Raw genomic sequence first — 17,994 nt, 5'->3', positions numbered from 1 at the left:
CACCGAAATGTGCGCTGCTTTTCGGTCTGGTTACTACCGTTTATGTCAGAACCAGTGCCATCATGGCACCAGACACCGGTACCCATCCCTACTGCTGAGTTTGTCCTGGTGAATCATCAGGGGTGCAAAGCCTCACAGATGATGTGCAGCAGTGGGTCCCTCAGTCTGTCCTCATTCTGGACACTTGCAGTTGTCACACATGGAAATCAAATGTGTGATAAGCTGCAGGATTCAAACACAAGTGTAACTTGTAAGAAACAGAGAGAGAGTGCAGGACAGACAGGTGACAGTCTCAGGTGTATACACTGCTACAAAACAGCACCAGAGAAGGAGGATTTAGTGTTTGTGTTATTACGAGTGCTAAACAAGAAGGGTTCCCAGATGGTACAGTGGACACATGTGTGATTCCTGTGATTAAGGCATCTTTCTTTCAGCTTAACGAGTGAACCGTCAGCTCGTTCAAACACACGTTAAAGTCCGTTTGGCTCGACACCACCGAACAGAGGCAGCAATATAGCATGGCTAACATTAACAGTGCAGTGAATCCTGCTTGTGCCGTGATATTCAGGACTGCAAACCGAGCAGCATCACTGACTTTCAGCTTGTTGTGTTTGTGGATATATGACTGACTTTAATTATCCATAAAATCATCAGATTCTCTGTAAGATTAAGGTCGACTATCGAACGGCATATAAAGTAAAGGCTTTAAAACCAAGTAAACGCTGAAAAAACAAACATCGCTAATGTCACATAACTTTGCCGGCATGTGGCCAACAGTAATGTTTTAATGTTCTTCATTATTAAACATTTGCACATAAATAAGTGACATCATATTCAGTACTTACTTTTGAAAGTTTACTCTTTGGCCGCCCCGCTTCCACTTCTTTGAAGTGTCTCCCAGTCCCAGTGCACTTGTTGGCATGTTTTGGTTCGTGCAACTGGTCCGTTGGGTTATTTTCTCCCCAGAAACATTTCCGTTGTGTCTTGTGTGCTTTTGCAGCGGTTTTCTTTTTGCAGCGTTTTTCTTTTTGCAGCTGTTTTTCTTTTTGCAAGTGTTTTCTGAAGTTGCAGTCCGTTTGGCCTCTCAGGGCCACCGTACAATTTATAATTTACGATAATCTGTTAGTAGAAGATGCAAAACACTAGACTGAAAGAACACTTGGCTAGTCTACACAATGAGCAGATTTACTAGTAAAACTCTTGAAAATGTGCCTCTTGGTTGGCTGATTTATTTGAATAAATGAAATGTTAGTGAAGATGAAGAAACCCAGGATATATGAGCCGTCTACAGTGTAACAGTAGTTACATCTGACTGATAAATATCTGATAAATAATATCAGTGATGATCTAATCAATGATTTGATTGGAATCTGCATGACCATTTAGGTTAACATGCTCACGATGAGACTCACATACTTAAAGGACACTTGACTTAATACAATTCTAAAAACATCAGGATGTTAGAACAAAGGACTCTCACGAGTCACGACTGATGAGCATCTGGAATCCTCTTGAGCAGCTGGTGTCCTCAGTTTCTAGATGTTTACTGACCGCTGTCAAAGAAGGGGAATGCTACACATAGGTAAACATGACTGAGCTGTGTTTTTTTCCTAAAACAGTTCATTGTCTCAGTTGAAACACTTGATATGTGCTCTCTTGTGAATAAAATATAAGGTTATTACATTTGGAAATCTGTGCATTCTGATGTATTTTGATTTTAAACAACATTTTAACTTTGTTTTTTACAATCGTGGTTGTAAAAATGTTGACACAGATGTAGACTAGATACACTTTCACACAAAGTGTGTCCTCATATCTTTACTTCCACTGAAAGTGGCCTGTAAGTTGTTCTGCTTTTGCAGGATGCTACAAACAGCGCTTACACAATGTTAACAGCTCAGATAAACAACAGTTTCCCCATGAATATTTCTTTTGTATGATTTTGGTTTTATTGCTTTTTATACACTATTAGATTTATCTGTTTGTTTGTTTTTTCATTTGTTTGTATTCACTAAACTAGTCTGGTTTCGTCTTTGTTTGAGAGGTGTTATGTGGTAAATGTGGTAAAAATATGAAACAACAATGCTGAGTGTCATATAACCCTACATACTCTGCATGAGGACTATAACGACTAGCAGGGGGTCATCTGAACGGACCGTATTCTTACATATGTGCAGCATACACTCTGGCTTAAATTCTTTATCATGATGTGTAAAATCAAGCTGTACCATTCAAAGATGTGTCACTATTTCCACTGACCCAAAGCATCCCGGATGTTTGAAATAATATCTCTAGATCAGCTAACAAGAACTCTGTATACATGCACAATGTCAGCGACTAGAAAACCACAAAGCTTTACATGTTGTTTGTTTCCTATGAGTGTTCTGGCAGGGTTCTGTCTCAGAGGTAATTGCTGAGGTAAGTGGTAATTTCAGAGATAAAGTGACCTACATAAACATCTGCAGGATAGCACCGGCTCTGCAAAAACCCACAGAATGGACCATTTTTAAAGTCAGATATCACATCAATCATATGAAGATGTTCTTTCTCATATGATTTGAAACAGATTTGAGTTTCAGGGGATCACACATATATTTAACAGTGATTTGAACCTCAACAAATCTCTCTTTAATCTATAACAGCTATATTTTGCAAATTATGGAGGTGAATAATGACAGACTCAACAGTGTAACACTGGTTTAAAATGATTTAATTAAATGGCGGCTGCTCTCATTTCCATGAAAGGATTGGAGCTGCTGTGAAGTCAGAAGTGTTGTTGGGCCCATTTCAAGTATGTAGGGTGGCTACATCCAATAAACAGAAGTTGACAGGAGTAATACCTAAATCTGTGACTACTTCCAAAAGAAGTCATGGATTCCTCTAGCATTAATGGTTATCACAAAAGAGGTCTGTGTTCCAGTTTACAATGCAGCGACTGCTTTAAACACGCTTTTATGTTTGGTGTTTTTTTTTTTAAATGTGAGCATTAACCCACAGATAAGTCAGCTCTGTCAGCGCTTTCTCTTTTTTAGTGGGTTATTTTTTTCCCCAATCATTGCTAACCCAGTGTAAGCCACATACCAAGCATCAAACCTAGCAACTAGCTAGTGAATGTCCATCTGTTCATGTCCATCCATCTATTTTCTTCCACTTATCCAATTCAGGGTCATAGGTGGGTGGCTAATGGAGACGGATTTGTCGCAAAGCCCTGCCACGCGGGACAAACGCTAGGAAGAAGAAGAGGTGGGTGGCTAACACAGAGAGGCAGACAACTGCTCATACTAAAAGTAAGTGTTGGGGAGTAACGGAATACATGTACCGGCACTACGTGTTTAAAGTTGATTTATTCTGTTACAGTTACCATTTAAAAGGGTAGTATCCAGAATGCAGTTACTTTGTTGAAACAAAGGGATTACATGGTGGTCTTTTCCTGTTTCACATGTTGGGCCATGCTCCCTCAATTTTTGGTAATTCCACGCCGCTGGAAACCCAAACAAAACACGCATTAAGACGCTCTAATGCCTGTGTCTCAATCTCGCGGCCCATGTCACCCCTACTTGCGGCCTGCATATTGACGTAATGAAATATTTTTTTGAATTATTGTTCAAAAAATTATTTAATATGAAGGCAATAGGCAGAGTGTTACAGGCATAGAGAATGTAGCCTCATGGGCAGTGTAGCCCAGTTGTAAGTAAGCTATTAAGACTTGACTGTACACTGTGTTCGTGTAAAAAGTAAAGCCCGACACGGAACCCGACGTATTAGCGATGTATTAGCCAGACGTCCCTTTACTACGGTTCAGAGCCGCGGATCTGTTTTATATACACGCGGAATAGTTTTCTATATGACATCGCTGCAAAAAGTGCAGCCTTACCTAATGTCCACCCTACTGTTACTCATCTATATTAAGATTTAAAAATCTAGTTGGTATTGGTATGGCAAGTAACCCTCAGTGATAGTAATAAATCACACAGCAATAGGACATTCATGTGGTTGTAAAAAGCATGATAATATATTAAGTAATCCAGAGTATTCAGAATACGTTACTCTGAGTAACGTAATGGAATACGTTACAAAATACATTTTGGGGCATGTATTCTGTAATCTGTAGTGGAATACATTTCAAAAGTAACCTTCCCAACACTGCTAATATTCACACTGAAAGCCAATTTAGAATCATCAGCTAGCATGCCTATAGATGTGCATATAGCATGCATAGCCTTGCAAGCACATTGACGTTCTTGTGCTGAGGCAGCAGAGCTAACCACTGTGTTGCCCTATGACCGTCGCAGAGAATTTAGCAAGGAAGATAAACTAAAACTAATATGCTGTTAGCGCTCAAACACAGGCTAAAAAGTCGGATCTATCTAACTTGTGTAGCTAATAAAGCTTAATTTAATCCATCTATCTGTAGCTATTCATATATTTAACTGTGGATTTAGCATGGAGGGCTTGATCTTATCCCAGCTGAAAATGGGTAATAAACAGAATACCTGCTGCTCAGGTCATGGTCACACCCACAGCCAATTTAGAAATACCAAGTAAACTGTTACACATGTCTTTGGGTCACTGTAGCAAGCCAGAACACCTGGAGAGAACTCACACAGGCGCAGGAATAACATAGCAATTAGCAGTTACACAGCTGTAGCAGCCGTGGTATTGGGGGAAACAAGGCTCGTCTTTTTAGGCTTTTCCAAAGAGCTACAAGTTAGCTGGAAATGCTGAGGCGAGACAGCAAAAGAGCTCTGTGTAAATGAGCAGTCAGTAAAATTCTGAGTAAATGAGGTAAATCTGGGATGATGCACTCAACATGTTAAGCGTCTCCACTTCCCGCTCACATTGGACTGTTTTATTGCATTTTGTAGATCAATACAATTATGATCCACAAAGAAACCACAGTTCAGAATCCACAAAGTGCACTCGAGTTCATCACCAGTTAACAGTTTTCAAGTGCACGCTCACAGATGCAAACAGATAACGCTAATCTGTCGAGCAAGTGTTGGTAAGTCTGCCACTGCATATGTGCACTTTGATGTACTGATAGATGCAAATCCAGATTTCTCAATGCGCCATTAAGTTTTGCGATGGCGGAGGAAAGCATTTGTTGCTAACATTAAGACTCAAATCTCATTGAGGTCACACAAAGAACGGCTACATGTGGTAAACGCTAAACACTTTGTACGTTTTTCAGTTTCTGGCGCTTGTATTTCGTGGAATGTAATGACTCAGAAAAACAAACAAACACACAAATATCCTCTCAACATCTTTCAACGTCTCAAAAGACCTGCCCCCACCTACCCGTCATTACTCCCTGCGTTTGGCGCTAATGCATTTTCAAGCTAATACATAATGTAACAGACGCCTTTGTTTTTTTATGCTTGTGCTGAACCACTAAATAGGTTATAGATGAATTATCTTGCCCTTCCATCCCAAAGGCCGTTCAACTGTGAGAATGAGTTTGCCCATTTCCACTGCAGCATCCGCACTCCATTAACTTAGTGTAAACCACGCTCATTGGCAATATACAAAGGAAATGCAGCACAACAGCTGTTGATGATGTTGTTGTGTTTTCCTTCTTTGGGTTAACTAACTATCTCTGCATCTCCTTTCTTTATAGCTAATCGTCATCATCACCCGTGTCAACCCGAGTTCCAACTTGTTGTCAACATGTTCAGACAAAACAGCTGCGCTAAACTCTCCAGTTTACTCGACAGCTGCATAGTAAACGACGTGTTCATTACAAAGCGACTAGACATAAGCTGTCACCTAAAGCAAAGACTTTAAATGTTCCTATTTCCCAACACTTTTCATGCAGTGCCCAGTGACATTAGACACTATGTACACAATATGTTGTTAGAAATTGCTGTGTCAACAAGGTGTCAGACTCGAACAGGTCAGGCAGGCTGATACAGTCATCTGAGGGGGAAATATGAGAAAATAAATAAAGAACAGATGGTGTTTGCATTGCACCAGGAAAGTGTGAAGTGAGTGGAAAATATGGTTTAGGGTGTGTGTTCAGCAGAAGCAGATACTGGCCTATCAGGATAAATCAGTAAGTGGCAGTAAAAAAAATATTAGTAACAAATTTTGGCAAATGAAAGCACAATATTGCCTACAGCGAAGAAGTAAAAAAAGATCACCTTTACAGTGGTTTCCCCCCATGAGCTAAAGTGTTTGTGATGTCACTGAGTTTGATGTGACTGTGCTGCGTAGTTAAAGGGAAAGACCAGCCCCACTTCAACTTGCTTTCAAAGTGAGCCTCTGAAGACGCAGCATCATTCCATTACTGTGGCAACATCTGGTAGATGAAGCAGGCAGTCGGTCTGAGGCAGCATTGTGATTGCGGACGTCAGGCGGGAGTGAAGATTGATTTTTGAAAACAAGAATTCACCGGTAAGGAGAACATGCCTTAGCTGGAGTTGAATTTGCTGGAATGTGGGTTTTATTTTTGTGATGTTTATACTTTTGCTAACAGCTGTGGGTGACAGAGAAAGCGCTCAGCAGCGTGTAGGCTTATTGTTAGAAGTTACCACTCATTGTCTGAGCGGTGCAAATAATCTATTTGTTAATTTAAAGAGTGCTTTGAGAATGTCTTTCAATCAAAAGTGAAAGAGCAACAGAAAGTCTGTTAACTGAAACTGAATCAACGAGTTTTTAGCTTCACAGTAGTGAATGTGCATTACAGTTACGCTCAGGTGCATGGTGAGTTATGTAACACATATGCACGCTCCTTAATAATTTATCGCCTGCACAATGCTAAATGAAATGATTTGCCCCGTAGTGAAGTGGAGTCTGACAGAATGTGATCCATCTGTTAATAATGAGTCTGTGACAAGTGCTCACAATGAACAGTGTCTCAACATTTCACAAGAACTGCATCTAAAAGAGACATTAGCTTATGAAACCAAAAACAGAAGCTTTACCATGTGACAGGATGGAGGTTGAAAGTGCTTATCTGTTTTCGGTGTTTCTTCCAGAATTGCACGACAGGCTCACAGACTATCTGAGAAATAATCTACCACATTGGGGTTACAGCACTTTACACAGCTCTGCGTTTTTGCTTTCTCATATGCATATTTTTTGGGGGCCTGAACCACTTTCATTTACACATTTTTATGCACGCTCATAATGCGCTTTCCCTCTGTCTCAGCAGCTACACAAATGGAGAATGTGACAGGTGGTTTGCAGGACAACTCCAGTCGGTGCGAGTCCATCGATGACTTCCGTAACCAGGTCTACTCAACAGCATACTCCCTCATCACAGTTCTAGGCCTGGTTGGGAATGGCTTTGCCCTGGTGGTGCTTATCAGAACGTATCGCCAGAGCTCACCCTTTCACGTCTACATGCTGAACCTGGCTGTGTCTGATCTGCTGTGCGTTATGACGCTGCCGCTGCGAGTTCTCTACTATGTCAGAAAGGGAGACTGGCACGAGGGGGACTTTCTCTGTCGTATCAGCTCTTACGCCCTCTATGTAAACCTCTACTGTAGTATTTACTTCATGGCAGCTATGTCTTTCACGCGTTTCTTGGCTATTGTTTTCCCTGTGCAGAACCTGCGGCTGGTGACAGAGAACCGTGCACGCCTTGTTTGTGGTGCTATCTGGGTAGTGATCTGTCTTTTATCTTCACCCTTCCTGATATCTGGCCAGAAGTTTGATCCGATAACGAATAAAACCAAATGCTTCGAGCCACCTCCACCCGGGAAAAGCTTGAAAAAACTAATTGCGCTGAACTATGTGTCGCTGATGGTGGGCTTTGTCCTGCCCTTTCTGGTCATCATACTTTGCTACGCTGGCATAGTCCGAACCCTGCTTTCCCGCACCCACGCTGCCCGCCGTCAGCGGGGCACAGGCACCAGAGCCATCCGGATGATTGTCATTGTCCTGCTGACCTTTCTGGTCAGCTTCATGCCTTACCACGTGCAGCGCACCGTGCACCTGAACTTTCTGTCTCGGGGAGACACTACCCACTGCGAGAACGTTTCCATGCAGAAGTTGGTGGTGGTGACGCTGTGCCTGGCTGCTGCCAACTCCTGTTTTGATCCGCTGCTTTACTTCTTCTCTGGGGAGGGTTTCCGCAGCCGGCTGTCCTCGCTGCGCCAATCCATGAAGGCAAGCACCATGCAACGCACAGACAGGCGAAAGCCCATCACAGCTTCAGAGTCAGGGGAAAACCAACAGCTGAAGACCGGTTAAATGGCACCATGAAGACAAGTTGTCAACAAGAACATTTTATCAGGCTTAGAGTGAGTAGCGCTCTCACGCCAACAAAAGACAGAAGTTTAAAAATGTTGACAGTTTTAAGTATTTAAACAGACTGTCTCCAGAGGATCATCCTCACGTAAGTTGATATTTATCATCTCAAAGTATTTGTTAAATATTTAAGTGATGTTATGTATTTTCAGTATAATGTAGCCTGTCGTGATCTAAAGGTTGTGGTGTAAATGCAAATATATATGTTATGTCACTGCATGAATGTATTTATATGATGGTGTAGTAGGCTATGACTTTTTATTGAAGGTTCAAGAAGGTCAAGGTTCGAACTTTGTAACTTGCATATGAAGGGTTAATCTCTGCCTCATGGTGAATACTGTAGAAAGAGCAGTGTGGTAAAGACTGTGGGTATTTATTTTCCTTTATAATTATTCTACTCTATGCTGTCGCTTTTATTTTTCACATTTCTTTGTGGAAACATTACTTTGATTTCTGTTTTTTCAGTACGAGTTATCATCATTTCCTGTCTTAGTTTATGTGTTTTGGTTTACTCTGAGATTTCTACACATTTTAGACATTATTTTTCTTTTCTTTTTTTTTAATGTATGAATAGTAATAAATATTTCACATTTTTACAGGAAGGTTTGAGGATTTAGAGGGTACCTCTAAAGCAATAGTTGACATTTTGGGAGATTGGGGAGAACGTACCCATGTGAAACTGAAGCCACATGACTGGAAGAGGGACTAAATAGCTTGCATGTTGCTCTCCACAGGTAACACATCCACCTACAGGTGTCTGTAAGGCTCACTACTCAGTGCACATATTTAATCCCTCGAATGTTTACAGCTTTGGCTTTATGCTGAATTAAACCTCACTTTCACAAAGCAACATGAGAATGGTGCCACTCTTTTTACTACCTGACATTAGCAAAAATAAGCAACATTTATTACCCAAAATGTCGAACTATTCCTTTAAACACATGGAAATATGTTGCTGTATTCAAGCAAATTTTCAAGCCATGTATAATAACTGCATTAATAAAAGATTCTGTCATAAAAGTCTATTAAATTCCCAGAGCCCTTAGGAGCAGCTACACCCTCTGGCCACTGGGGGTCAACACCAGTACAAATATTGTTAGTTCTTGCGTACAGCTCATTGTCTCCCTTGCCATACTATGTTTTTAGAAAAACAATGAGCCACTGTTTTCATGTCTAGAAACTGTGGAGGTCTTTCACAAATTGAATTTGTGAGAAACATATAAGTCATATGATCATATGTATGGTATGTGAGCATACAACCCCAGTTCCCAAAATAGGTGGGACGCTGGATGATCATCTGGTTTGTGTCCTCTTTTATCGACATTTCTGTTTTTTTGTTTTGTTGATTTTTTTTTTTTGGCTTGTTTGTTTGTTTTGCTGTTGTTGGGTTGTTTTTGTGTGGTTTTGTGTGTGTTTTGTTGGGATTTTTTGGTTTTTTGGAGTGATTTTGAGGGTAAGTAAAGGTTAAGAGCATATTTCATCCTTCCATAAACCCACAACAGCCATAAATGAATTATGCTTCGGGGGTAATTTAGAAATACAAAACAGTGAGAGAAGATGAGACTGATGAGGCTGACCCTGCTGATTAGAACATAGAAGGCCACTGTATTACCGCTTCATACACAGATAATATCAAGCACATGATCGGCTCCCCCCGCCATTGGCACAAAAAGCTGTTTGTCTCAGTCTGGAAAACAGGAGCTATCTATCCCATAACAGTATTAGTGTACCTCACAGCAAGGATGCTAGCTATACAGGAAGCAGAGAAAGTCCCTGCTTGATTCTTACTTGCTTCTAAAGAGGGTATAGATAATTGTGCACTATTCATTGCAGGAAGTCACTCACATAGCTTTATTCAATTCATGCTGCAGATTCATTCCTATTTAATTAATTTAGCTTCATTTATGTATCATACTTATTTCTTGCTCTGCATTGTTTTTCTGGGACAATCATTTCATTCATTAAACTAAGGCTATTTGAGGCCCACCTTACTAAAGACAGTCTTGTCTATGATTGGCCAGCATCTGGAAGCACGGTGAGGGGCAGAAATTGGGGCTTGTAAAAACTGTTTTATTGTTGGAAAGGTTCGAAACCTGTAAACCTGCTAAGTAACATGATTTTCTATTAATATTTTAATTATAATTAATATTTTTCCAGGTTGGACATGCTTAAAAAAAAATCTTGACAGATTTCATCTGTTAAATGTAACAAATATTCCTCTTATTTTTAAGTACATGAAATTGCAATAAAATTAAGACTTTTATTTTAAAAGCGAACAAAAATTAATAATGATAAAGACCTAAAATAGAATTAACTGTACTTTTAAATAAACATAAAAAAATTTTCAAGATAAAATTATATAATATTAAAATACAATTACAAATTTAACATAATATCAGAAAAGGCTATTTTTTAAATAGAAAAAACGGAAAGTATAGTTTGCCATAAATACTTTTTTAAAACTAATTTTACAGATGTTATTCAACCAAAAGAATAAAATTCTGGAAAAGTATCAATAATAGAAAAGTCATGGATCATTTTAAAGATTTGTTTTTAATAAATACACGGATTTGATGACTTTGAGCAATAAATGCCTGTGGAATCATCCATCTTTGATCATTAAAAATATACTAAATCTAAAAGATGACTTTAGAGATAACTCATTAAACTTCTATGATTAAAATATTAATTATTATGTAACACTAAAAATATCTAAATATTTTGTAATTTCTTAGTCTTTTTGTAAAAAAAAAAATTTAATCAGGAGCATTCGGGAACAATCACATTTTGTATTTAAACTTTGAACAGAAACACAGTGTGTAGAGAGACTCTTCAGTTTTATTTATATATGCTAAAACACAGCAAAAGTTGCCTCAGCATGCTTTATATTGTAAGGTAAAGATCCTACAATAACACACAGATATATCAACAGAAGTTAAATTTCAGAGGACGCAGGAAATGAACTGACCTGACATGTTGAGGCAGTTAAAGATTCGTGGACATTTACAGAGCGACACTGTGGAATTTTAAACTTTTTGCAGCTAATGAAGAAAATGGGCCGTTCAAAGCCAGCAATGAGCACGATGCATCTGCAACTCAAGCTCCAGCCTGGCAGTAAATATCCATGAGCAATCACACTGTCTATTGTTTACATATACTTAAGGTGTCAGCTAACCATTAAAGTAATGAAACCATTGCTTTTCTTTCATGATGTTTATATAAGTTTATATAAAAGTAGAATATGGTGGCGTAGTGGTCAGCATTTAGCACTATGCAGTTAGTGGGGTTAGGCTAATTGAGGGTGATTTGCCCATAGGTGGGCGTCTGTTTCGATAACAAATTTTACCATTCTTGAATTCAAGAATTGCAAGAACTGCTCTTTGACATCACCTTGGAGAAATCTTGTCCCATTCTTCTTTGCACACTTGTTTTAATTCAGCAACACTGGAAAACTTAAGCATGAACAGCCTGTTTAAGGTCATTAGAGAGCATCTCGATCAAGTCTGAGTTTGGACTTCAAACTCAAAACCTCCAAAACCTTCATTTGTTTTTATTTGTTTACTTAGTTTGTTTTTTTCTAATCCACTTTCACTGACTTCACCTTGTCTAACAGGTTCTATTTAAGTGATATCCTTATTCATCAGGTCTGGAAGTAATTAGGCCTGGGTGTGGTTACTGAAACTGAACTAACCATTCAGACTGTCTTCCTCAGATATTTTACTCATAGGAGCGACTTTTAAACATGTTTAAGTCATTACTTAAAACTTATTAAAACATATTAAATGTAAATGTCCAACACTGTAAGATTATACTGAATGGTTTTGTGGGGTTTTGTGTTTTGTTTTTTAAGGGGAAACAGACTTACTTTTACAACATGTGTAAACACTCACTCTGCTAGATGAGAAACACTTGGAGGAGCTTCCTGGGAGAAGCTCAGGCATTTAGCCTTTCAGTCATATTTTCAAATTAAGTAACCTAATCAAAAAAGCTTGCTAAAATTGTTCTGAGGGATTTTTGTATTTGCCTTAGACAAAGAGATCACACTGATGAATACCACGAGCGGAACAGGCCTTGAATATGTAGTTGTCCATGGTGTTTTATTATTCTGTGTTTGAGAGGCCGATCGAGTTTAGGGTTTTTATGGAGCTGATCAAAAACAGAATGGCCCAAAGTGATACAGAATTACCCCACAGATGTTTATTTATTCACTAATATCTAATTCATGGGCGTTCAACATGGAGAAGTAGAACAAGTTTTCAGGCACCGTCATTTTATATCATCACAATCAGTTACTGAGTTTTTGAGCGGTCCTTTTGTTGCTGTTGTTTTTATGCCTGGGACTTTGCAATGAAGTATTATTAGCAGAAATTAGAGTCGAGTACTCTTTTCCTTCGCACATGCAGCTATAATTTTTGAAATTTTTGTCAGCTGATTTGAAATCTTCGAAAAATGTTTTTCCATAGCGTCTTTCCTGCCTGGTAAACAGTCGTATCTGTCAAACTAGTGTGTAACAAAAGCTTTCTGTTGAAACTCTGAACTCTCTAAACACAAGCTGATATTTTTCTTAGACTGGAGAAAGCACATCAAGAGCCAAAGGCCATACGTATGCAACATGTTTTCATCCCCGGGCATCACATCCCGGCATTCTGTGAAATCCTGCTTGCGTCACAGAGACAAGGTGTCCTTTGGCTCTCATGCCTTGAGACAGTGTCTGCATTGATATTAAACGCAGGGAGAGAACAGCCTCTTTTTAGGAACCAAAAACGTAGCAGCAGGCTGAAGCAGTGATGGTGGAGTGCCTTGAAGGGCTGGTCAGCTACAAGATTACAGTTCATGACCTGTGTGGGAGGTTTACACTTTGTTTTCCTCACTTTTTACTTTCACTTTCACTCACTGCTTGATTTGGCTTGGCCACCACATTTTTTGTATTGCTGCCTCTGTATGCAACCACAGTCAAGGTGTGATTGACGTGTCAGTCAAGTCTACAATCAAGAGAAGCCTTCACAAATGGAAATATAAAAGGTTTATGGTACAAACAATGGGTTACACTCAAAAACAGGAAGATCAGACTAGACTTTGCCAGAAAATATTTAAAAACAAATCTCCTGCACAGTTCTGTAAAAACTGATTTGGACAGATGATCAGGATGTCCTAAAACTCCTTGAAAAGTCTTTAGTTGATCCAAATTGCTGCAGCAAGAGTCCTGACAGAGACTAGGAAAACAGAGCATAATTCTTCTTCATTGGCTCCCTGTTAAATCCGTATCCTACTCATCAGCTACTTGAATAATGTCTTGAATAATCAGGCCCCATCTTATCTTAATGATCTTATAATACCGTATCACCCCATTACAGCTCTTTGCTCTCAGACTGCAGGCTTGCTTGTGGTTCCTATAATATTTTAAAGTCGAATGGGAGGCTCCCAGTTTGGATTCAGGAGACAGACGCCCTCTCTACTATTACCATTAGGTTTAAAACTTTACTTTTTGATAAAGTATATAGTTATATAGGCTGGATCAGGGATTCCCATGATGCATTAAGTGATTCTTCTTCACTCACCTTTTTCACTCACTATGTGTTAATGCACCTCTTTGCATTTAATTATTTGTTATTATTGATCTCTGGCTCTCTTTCCAAGCATGTCTTCTGTTCTGTCTTCATCCACTGATCCCCAGTCGTTTGCAGAAGGCAGCCGCCCCTCCCTGAGCCTGGTTCTACTGGAGGTTTCTTCCTGTTAAAAGGGAGTTTTTCCTTCCCACTGTCGCCAAAGTGTTTGTTCATAGGGGGTCTTATGATTGTTGAGGCTTTCTTTGTTTTCTTTGTGTTAATCGGGGCTCAAGAGTTGGCAGAGTCCGACAGTCTGGTCGTTGTGTCCTTGGGCAAGACACTTCACCTGTTGCCTACTGGTGGTGGTCAGAGGGCCCGGTGGCGCCAGTGTCCGGCAGCCTCGCCTCTGTCAGTGTGCCCCAGGATGGCTGTGGCTACAATGTAGTTTGCTGTCACCTGTGTGTGAATGGGTGGATGACTGAAAGTAGTGTAAAGCGCTTTGGGGTCTATAGGGACTAAGTAAAGCACTATACAAATACAGGCCAGTTACCATTTAATGTGGGGTCTTGAGGGAACTGTTGTTGTGATTTGACACTCTATAAATATAGAGTAAATATAATTGAATTGAATTGAATTGAAATGTCAAGACACAGAAGCTCCACACAATGCATTGAGGTCTCCATCCAAAGTCCATCACCCCAAGACTCTATGAGCAACAGAAAGAGGTAGGGTGAGGATTAAGAGTGCCAGAGACACAATCCAGGAAGAAACACGGAGCATCTGTGAACAGATCAGGAAGATTGCACCCCGGAGAGGAAGCTCTAAGAAGTGGCTGACATCAAGAAATCATACCCGTGTCTAGAAAAGCCTGGCTTACAGGACAACAGACGCTCTGATCATGGAGGCACAGGAACAGGCCCTAAGCAACAGATCCATAGAGGCAGAAGTCTACCACAGCTAACAGGGCCCAAGTTGCAGACTCTACAAAGATGACCTGAGACTATCTAACACATAGTAGCAGGATATTTGTTGGGACTGTCTACACTGAGAGGCTAATTAAGTGACTGAGACAGTACACAGGAACATCTGTGCCGCATATGGCCTAGAAGTCCCCAACTCCCGATGGGAGACACCACCAGTGGTGTTTGGGAACAACAGGGCAAAGGTCCCGTGGGATTTCAAGTTCCAGACAAGCAGCTGCTGGTCAACCAACCGGACATAGTGGTGGTTGAAAAGGGGGAGAAGACCACAGTTGTGACAGATGTGGCAGTGCTAGCAGACAGCAACATCAGGAAGGAGGAGAAAATAGAAAAGTACCAGATGCTGAAGGCACAACTAGAGAAGGTAAAGTCTAAAGTAGTAACAGGAGCATTAAGAGCTGAAAGAGTGGTTCCAACAGATCTCTGACCAGGAGAGCGCAGTCCTGAGAACCGCCTCTGGAGGAGGACCCGAGCTTCAGGATCTATATGTTACATACAGCATGTTTGGCCTTGTGGTTTTTAAATAACTAATTGAATTTGGAGAAGAGATCCTTGAATCTAAATAACTACTGGACTCAAGTTATATCAGGTAATTAGCCAAACTTCTTCCAATCAGAGAAGACCGCTACACTAAAAAAAAAACCAGACAGTCACATTTGCTGTACTAACCCTCCAGACGAGGCCCCACCTGCTCTAACAGTAAACTTGTGAAGAGTGCAGCAGTGTCAATGACAGTAATTGTGTATCGTATTGAAAATATTTTTAGCCAGCAGTGTCACACTGTGACGCACGCAGAGAGAAAGGCCCCTTCAGTCTGCATGACTTTGAAAATGTTATCATCCCATCACTTCTCTAAATCACATAAAGCCTTGTGGCATTTGTTTTCCACAAAACAAATGAAAACGAGGGTCGCTTTTAAAATAGATTGGGAACTGTTGGGATGTTACAGTGTTGGTGTTGTGTACGTTCTTGTTTTTATCCTGCACTTATAGACCTGACGAGAACTTGTCGGACATCAAGTCCTTGAAGTAGGAAGTGCTAAAGGAATTAGGATCTTGACAGTGTTTCTCATGACTTTGTGCAATATTTCATATTAATTAAAATTGGCAAAAGCCATAGTTTCACTGCTCTCTGTCCGGCCAGCTTACCTCTCCAATAAACAGAATGAATAAGATTCCTAAAACTCTCCAATTCTCAAACTCCAAGAAGCCTAAATCTTGTTCAATCTGTGTGAGCACCAATGACCAAATGAGTCACAGACTTGCTGATCTTCTACCATGAAATTCTCACATAATCTGAATCAGATCAGTCTGAGCAGAACTTCACAGCTGAGTCCACACTATGAGAGCACTTTAATGGCAAAAGCTGCAAATGAACGTTTGGCAGAAAACTTAACTTTGGGAGGATTATTCAAACAGAAAGCTCATTGTTCGGGGGGAGGTCAAAAGAAGCAGTCCCTTTTGAAAATTTCAGTTTGACTCTTTGAGGCGGAAAACTGCTTTGTTAGTCAATGAGGGAAGAAAGAGAGGATTTGGAGCTTTGGTAAGGAGAAGACAGTCGTGATGCAAAATTCACTGAAAAGCTGCAGCATGTCCAGACGCAGTGAAACTGGGTCATCCTGCTGATATCCCAGTTAGACCTCGTCTGTTTTGGTGCCTTATGCACGTCACTGCCTGAACATTAGCAACACATACTGGCCTGTTTGAAAGCTTCAAGACAAACTGGTTAGGAGTACTGGGACAGTTTGTGAGCAGCCTGTACAAGTTCATCTGAACCAAAGAGAGCACTTCACAGAGCAGATCTTGAGCAAATAAAAAAATGTAAACACAATTTGTTCCCTATGAATACTAAAAAGTTATCAGGTATCATCATTTATAAGCATGCAATGCTTAGGTCATGCAATTTAAGACAACAAGAGGGCTTTTAACTCGTTTTAATTCTTCAACTGAAAACTTCATCAGAAACAAAAGACTAGCTTTACAAGGAACTACAAAAGCACAGGAATTGCAGTCCTCTATAACACAAGGGCATAAAAGAAACTGTTTTAATAAAGAGCAAACGTGTGAATTTGAATCCGGCTTATTACAAACTCATCGATGCAGGAAAACGTTAGATTCATCAAAGATGTTACTTTTTGGCTCATATCTCGTGTTTCCTGCCATCGGAATGACCTTTTCAATCAAAACCGAGCGTAATAGCAAAATATTTTGACACTTGGAAATAACTGCCAGGTCCTTTGAGGTGTCGGAAGAAACTCAAATGATTTAGCAAGACTGAAGATTTTGTGTGTTATATAAATAAAAATAAAATACAACAGTTTGAAAAAAAAAAACATTAAAAAACATTGCATGAAAACATGACAAATCTGAAAAAGGGAAACATGCTCATTTTGATTTTGATTCCATCAACATGTTTCATGGAAGTTCAGCTCAGTCTGGAAAAGTGCAGGAGGACATCTTCTGGAAACGACTGCTGGGAATTCAGCCGGAATTCTTTTTAGAAATGATCAGCACACACTGCAACATCCATGGGGGGCATTACTGAACATGGCCTGGGTTATTCACAGTGAAGGTTTCATTAATGCTGATTACACTGGGCAAAAGCACAACCCCTAATTTCCTTATATTTTAATTAGAAAGACACAGATCTTATTGTATTTGTGTTTTTTAGTGTTCTTGAGAAACAGTTCTCCAGGCTTTCTGGAGTTCTTTCAGCTTTTCTTTAGACATTTGGCTGCTTTTTCACCATTTTCAATCCCGTCTTTGTAAGAGACCATTTTCAGAGGAATGTTTTTAGTTTGTTTGTTTCTTGAACCACTTAACGCTGACTTGTGGATAATTCAGTTAAAAAAGGCACCTAACTCAAGGAATGCACCAGTGTGGTGTCTACACAAAACACAAAACTTAACTTAACTTTACTTGGAATCTGTTAAAAACACATCATTTGTTTCCATTTCTTTTGTTTCATGTACAGAAAATGACAATGCTAATATAGTTCAAAAGGCATAAAACAATGTTTTTGCATCCAACAAGATAACTTCAAAGGAAATATTGGCTAAAAACTTAGAATATCTCAGTATTGTGTGCACTGTCATTAAAAAGGTTTTAGGAAACTGGAGAATTGGAGGTCAAAAGAAGAAGAGGCAGGTCTAAAAAACTAGTGTTGAAGTACGCCGACTTCACGGATTCTTTTTGATGGTAGCGACTAGGCGGAGA

The 17,994-nt window shown here is 39.8% G+C and overlaps 1 protein-coding gene across 2 annotated transcripts; it reads left to right on the top strand.

Moving 5' to 3' along the window:
- Positions 1–6,247: 6,247 nt before the first annotated feature.
- Positions 6,248–9,253, top strand: cysltr1 (cysteinyl leukotriene receptor 1). Of its 2 annotated transcripts, none has more exons than XM_004563280.6 (2): positions 6,248–6,393; positions 7,154–9,253. In XM_004563280.6, the coding sequence occupies exon 2, from the start codon at positions 7,162–7,164 to the stop codon at positions 8,194–8,196; it is 1,035 nt and encodes a 344-aa protein (XP_004563337.4). In that variant the 5' UTR covers positions 6,248–6,393; positions 7,154–7,161; the 3' UTR covers positions 8,197–9,253. The 2 variants fall into 2 exon arrangements, with proteins under 2 accessions (XP_004563337.4, XP_076733281.1); XM_076877166.1 differs by having other exon boundaries at positions 7,151–9,253.
- Positions 9,254–17,994: the final 8,741 nt, after the last annotated feature.

Source organism: Maylandia zebra, linkage group LG2 (assembly GCF_041146795.1).
Source record: "Maylandia zebra isolate NMK-2024a linkage group LG2, Mzebra_GT3a, whole genome shotgun sequence".
NCBI classification, from domain to species: domain Eukaryota; kingdom Metazoa; phylum Chordata; class Actinopteri; order Cichliformes; family Cichlidae; genus Maylandia; species Maylandia zebra.
The sequence above is the reverse complement of the archived record's forward strand: the minus strand, read 5'-3'. Positions and strand labels throughout refer to the sequence as shown.

Excerpts from the sequence above, each read along its gene's own strand:
- cysltr1 (XM_004563280.6), top strand. The coding sequence starts at position 7,162 with ATGGAGAATGTGACAGGTGGTTTGCAGGACAACTCCAGTCGGTGCGAG.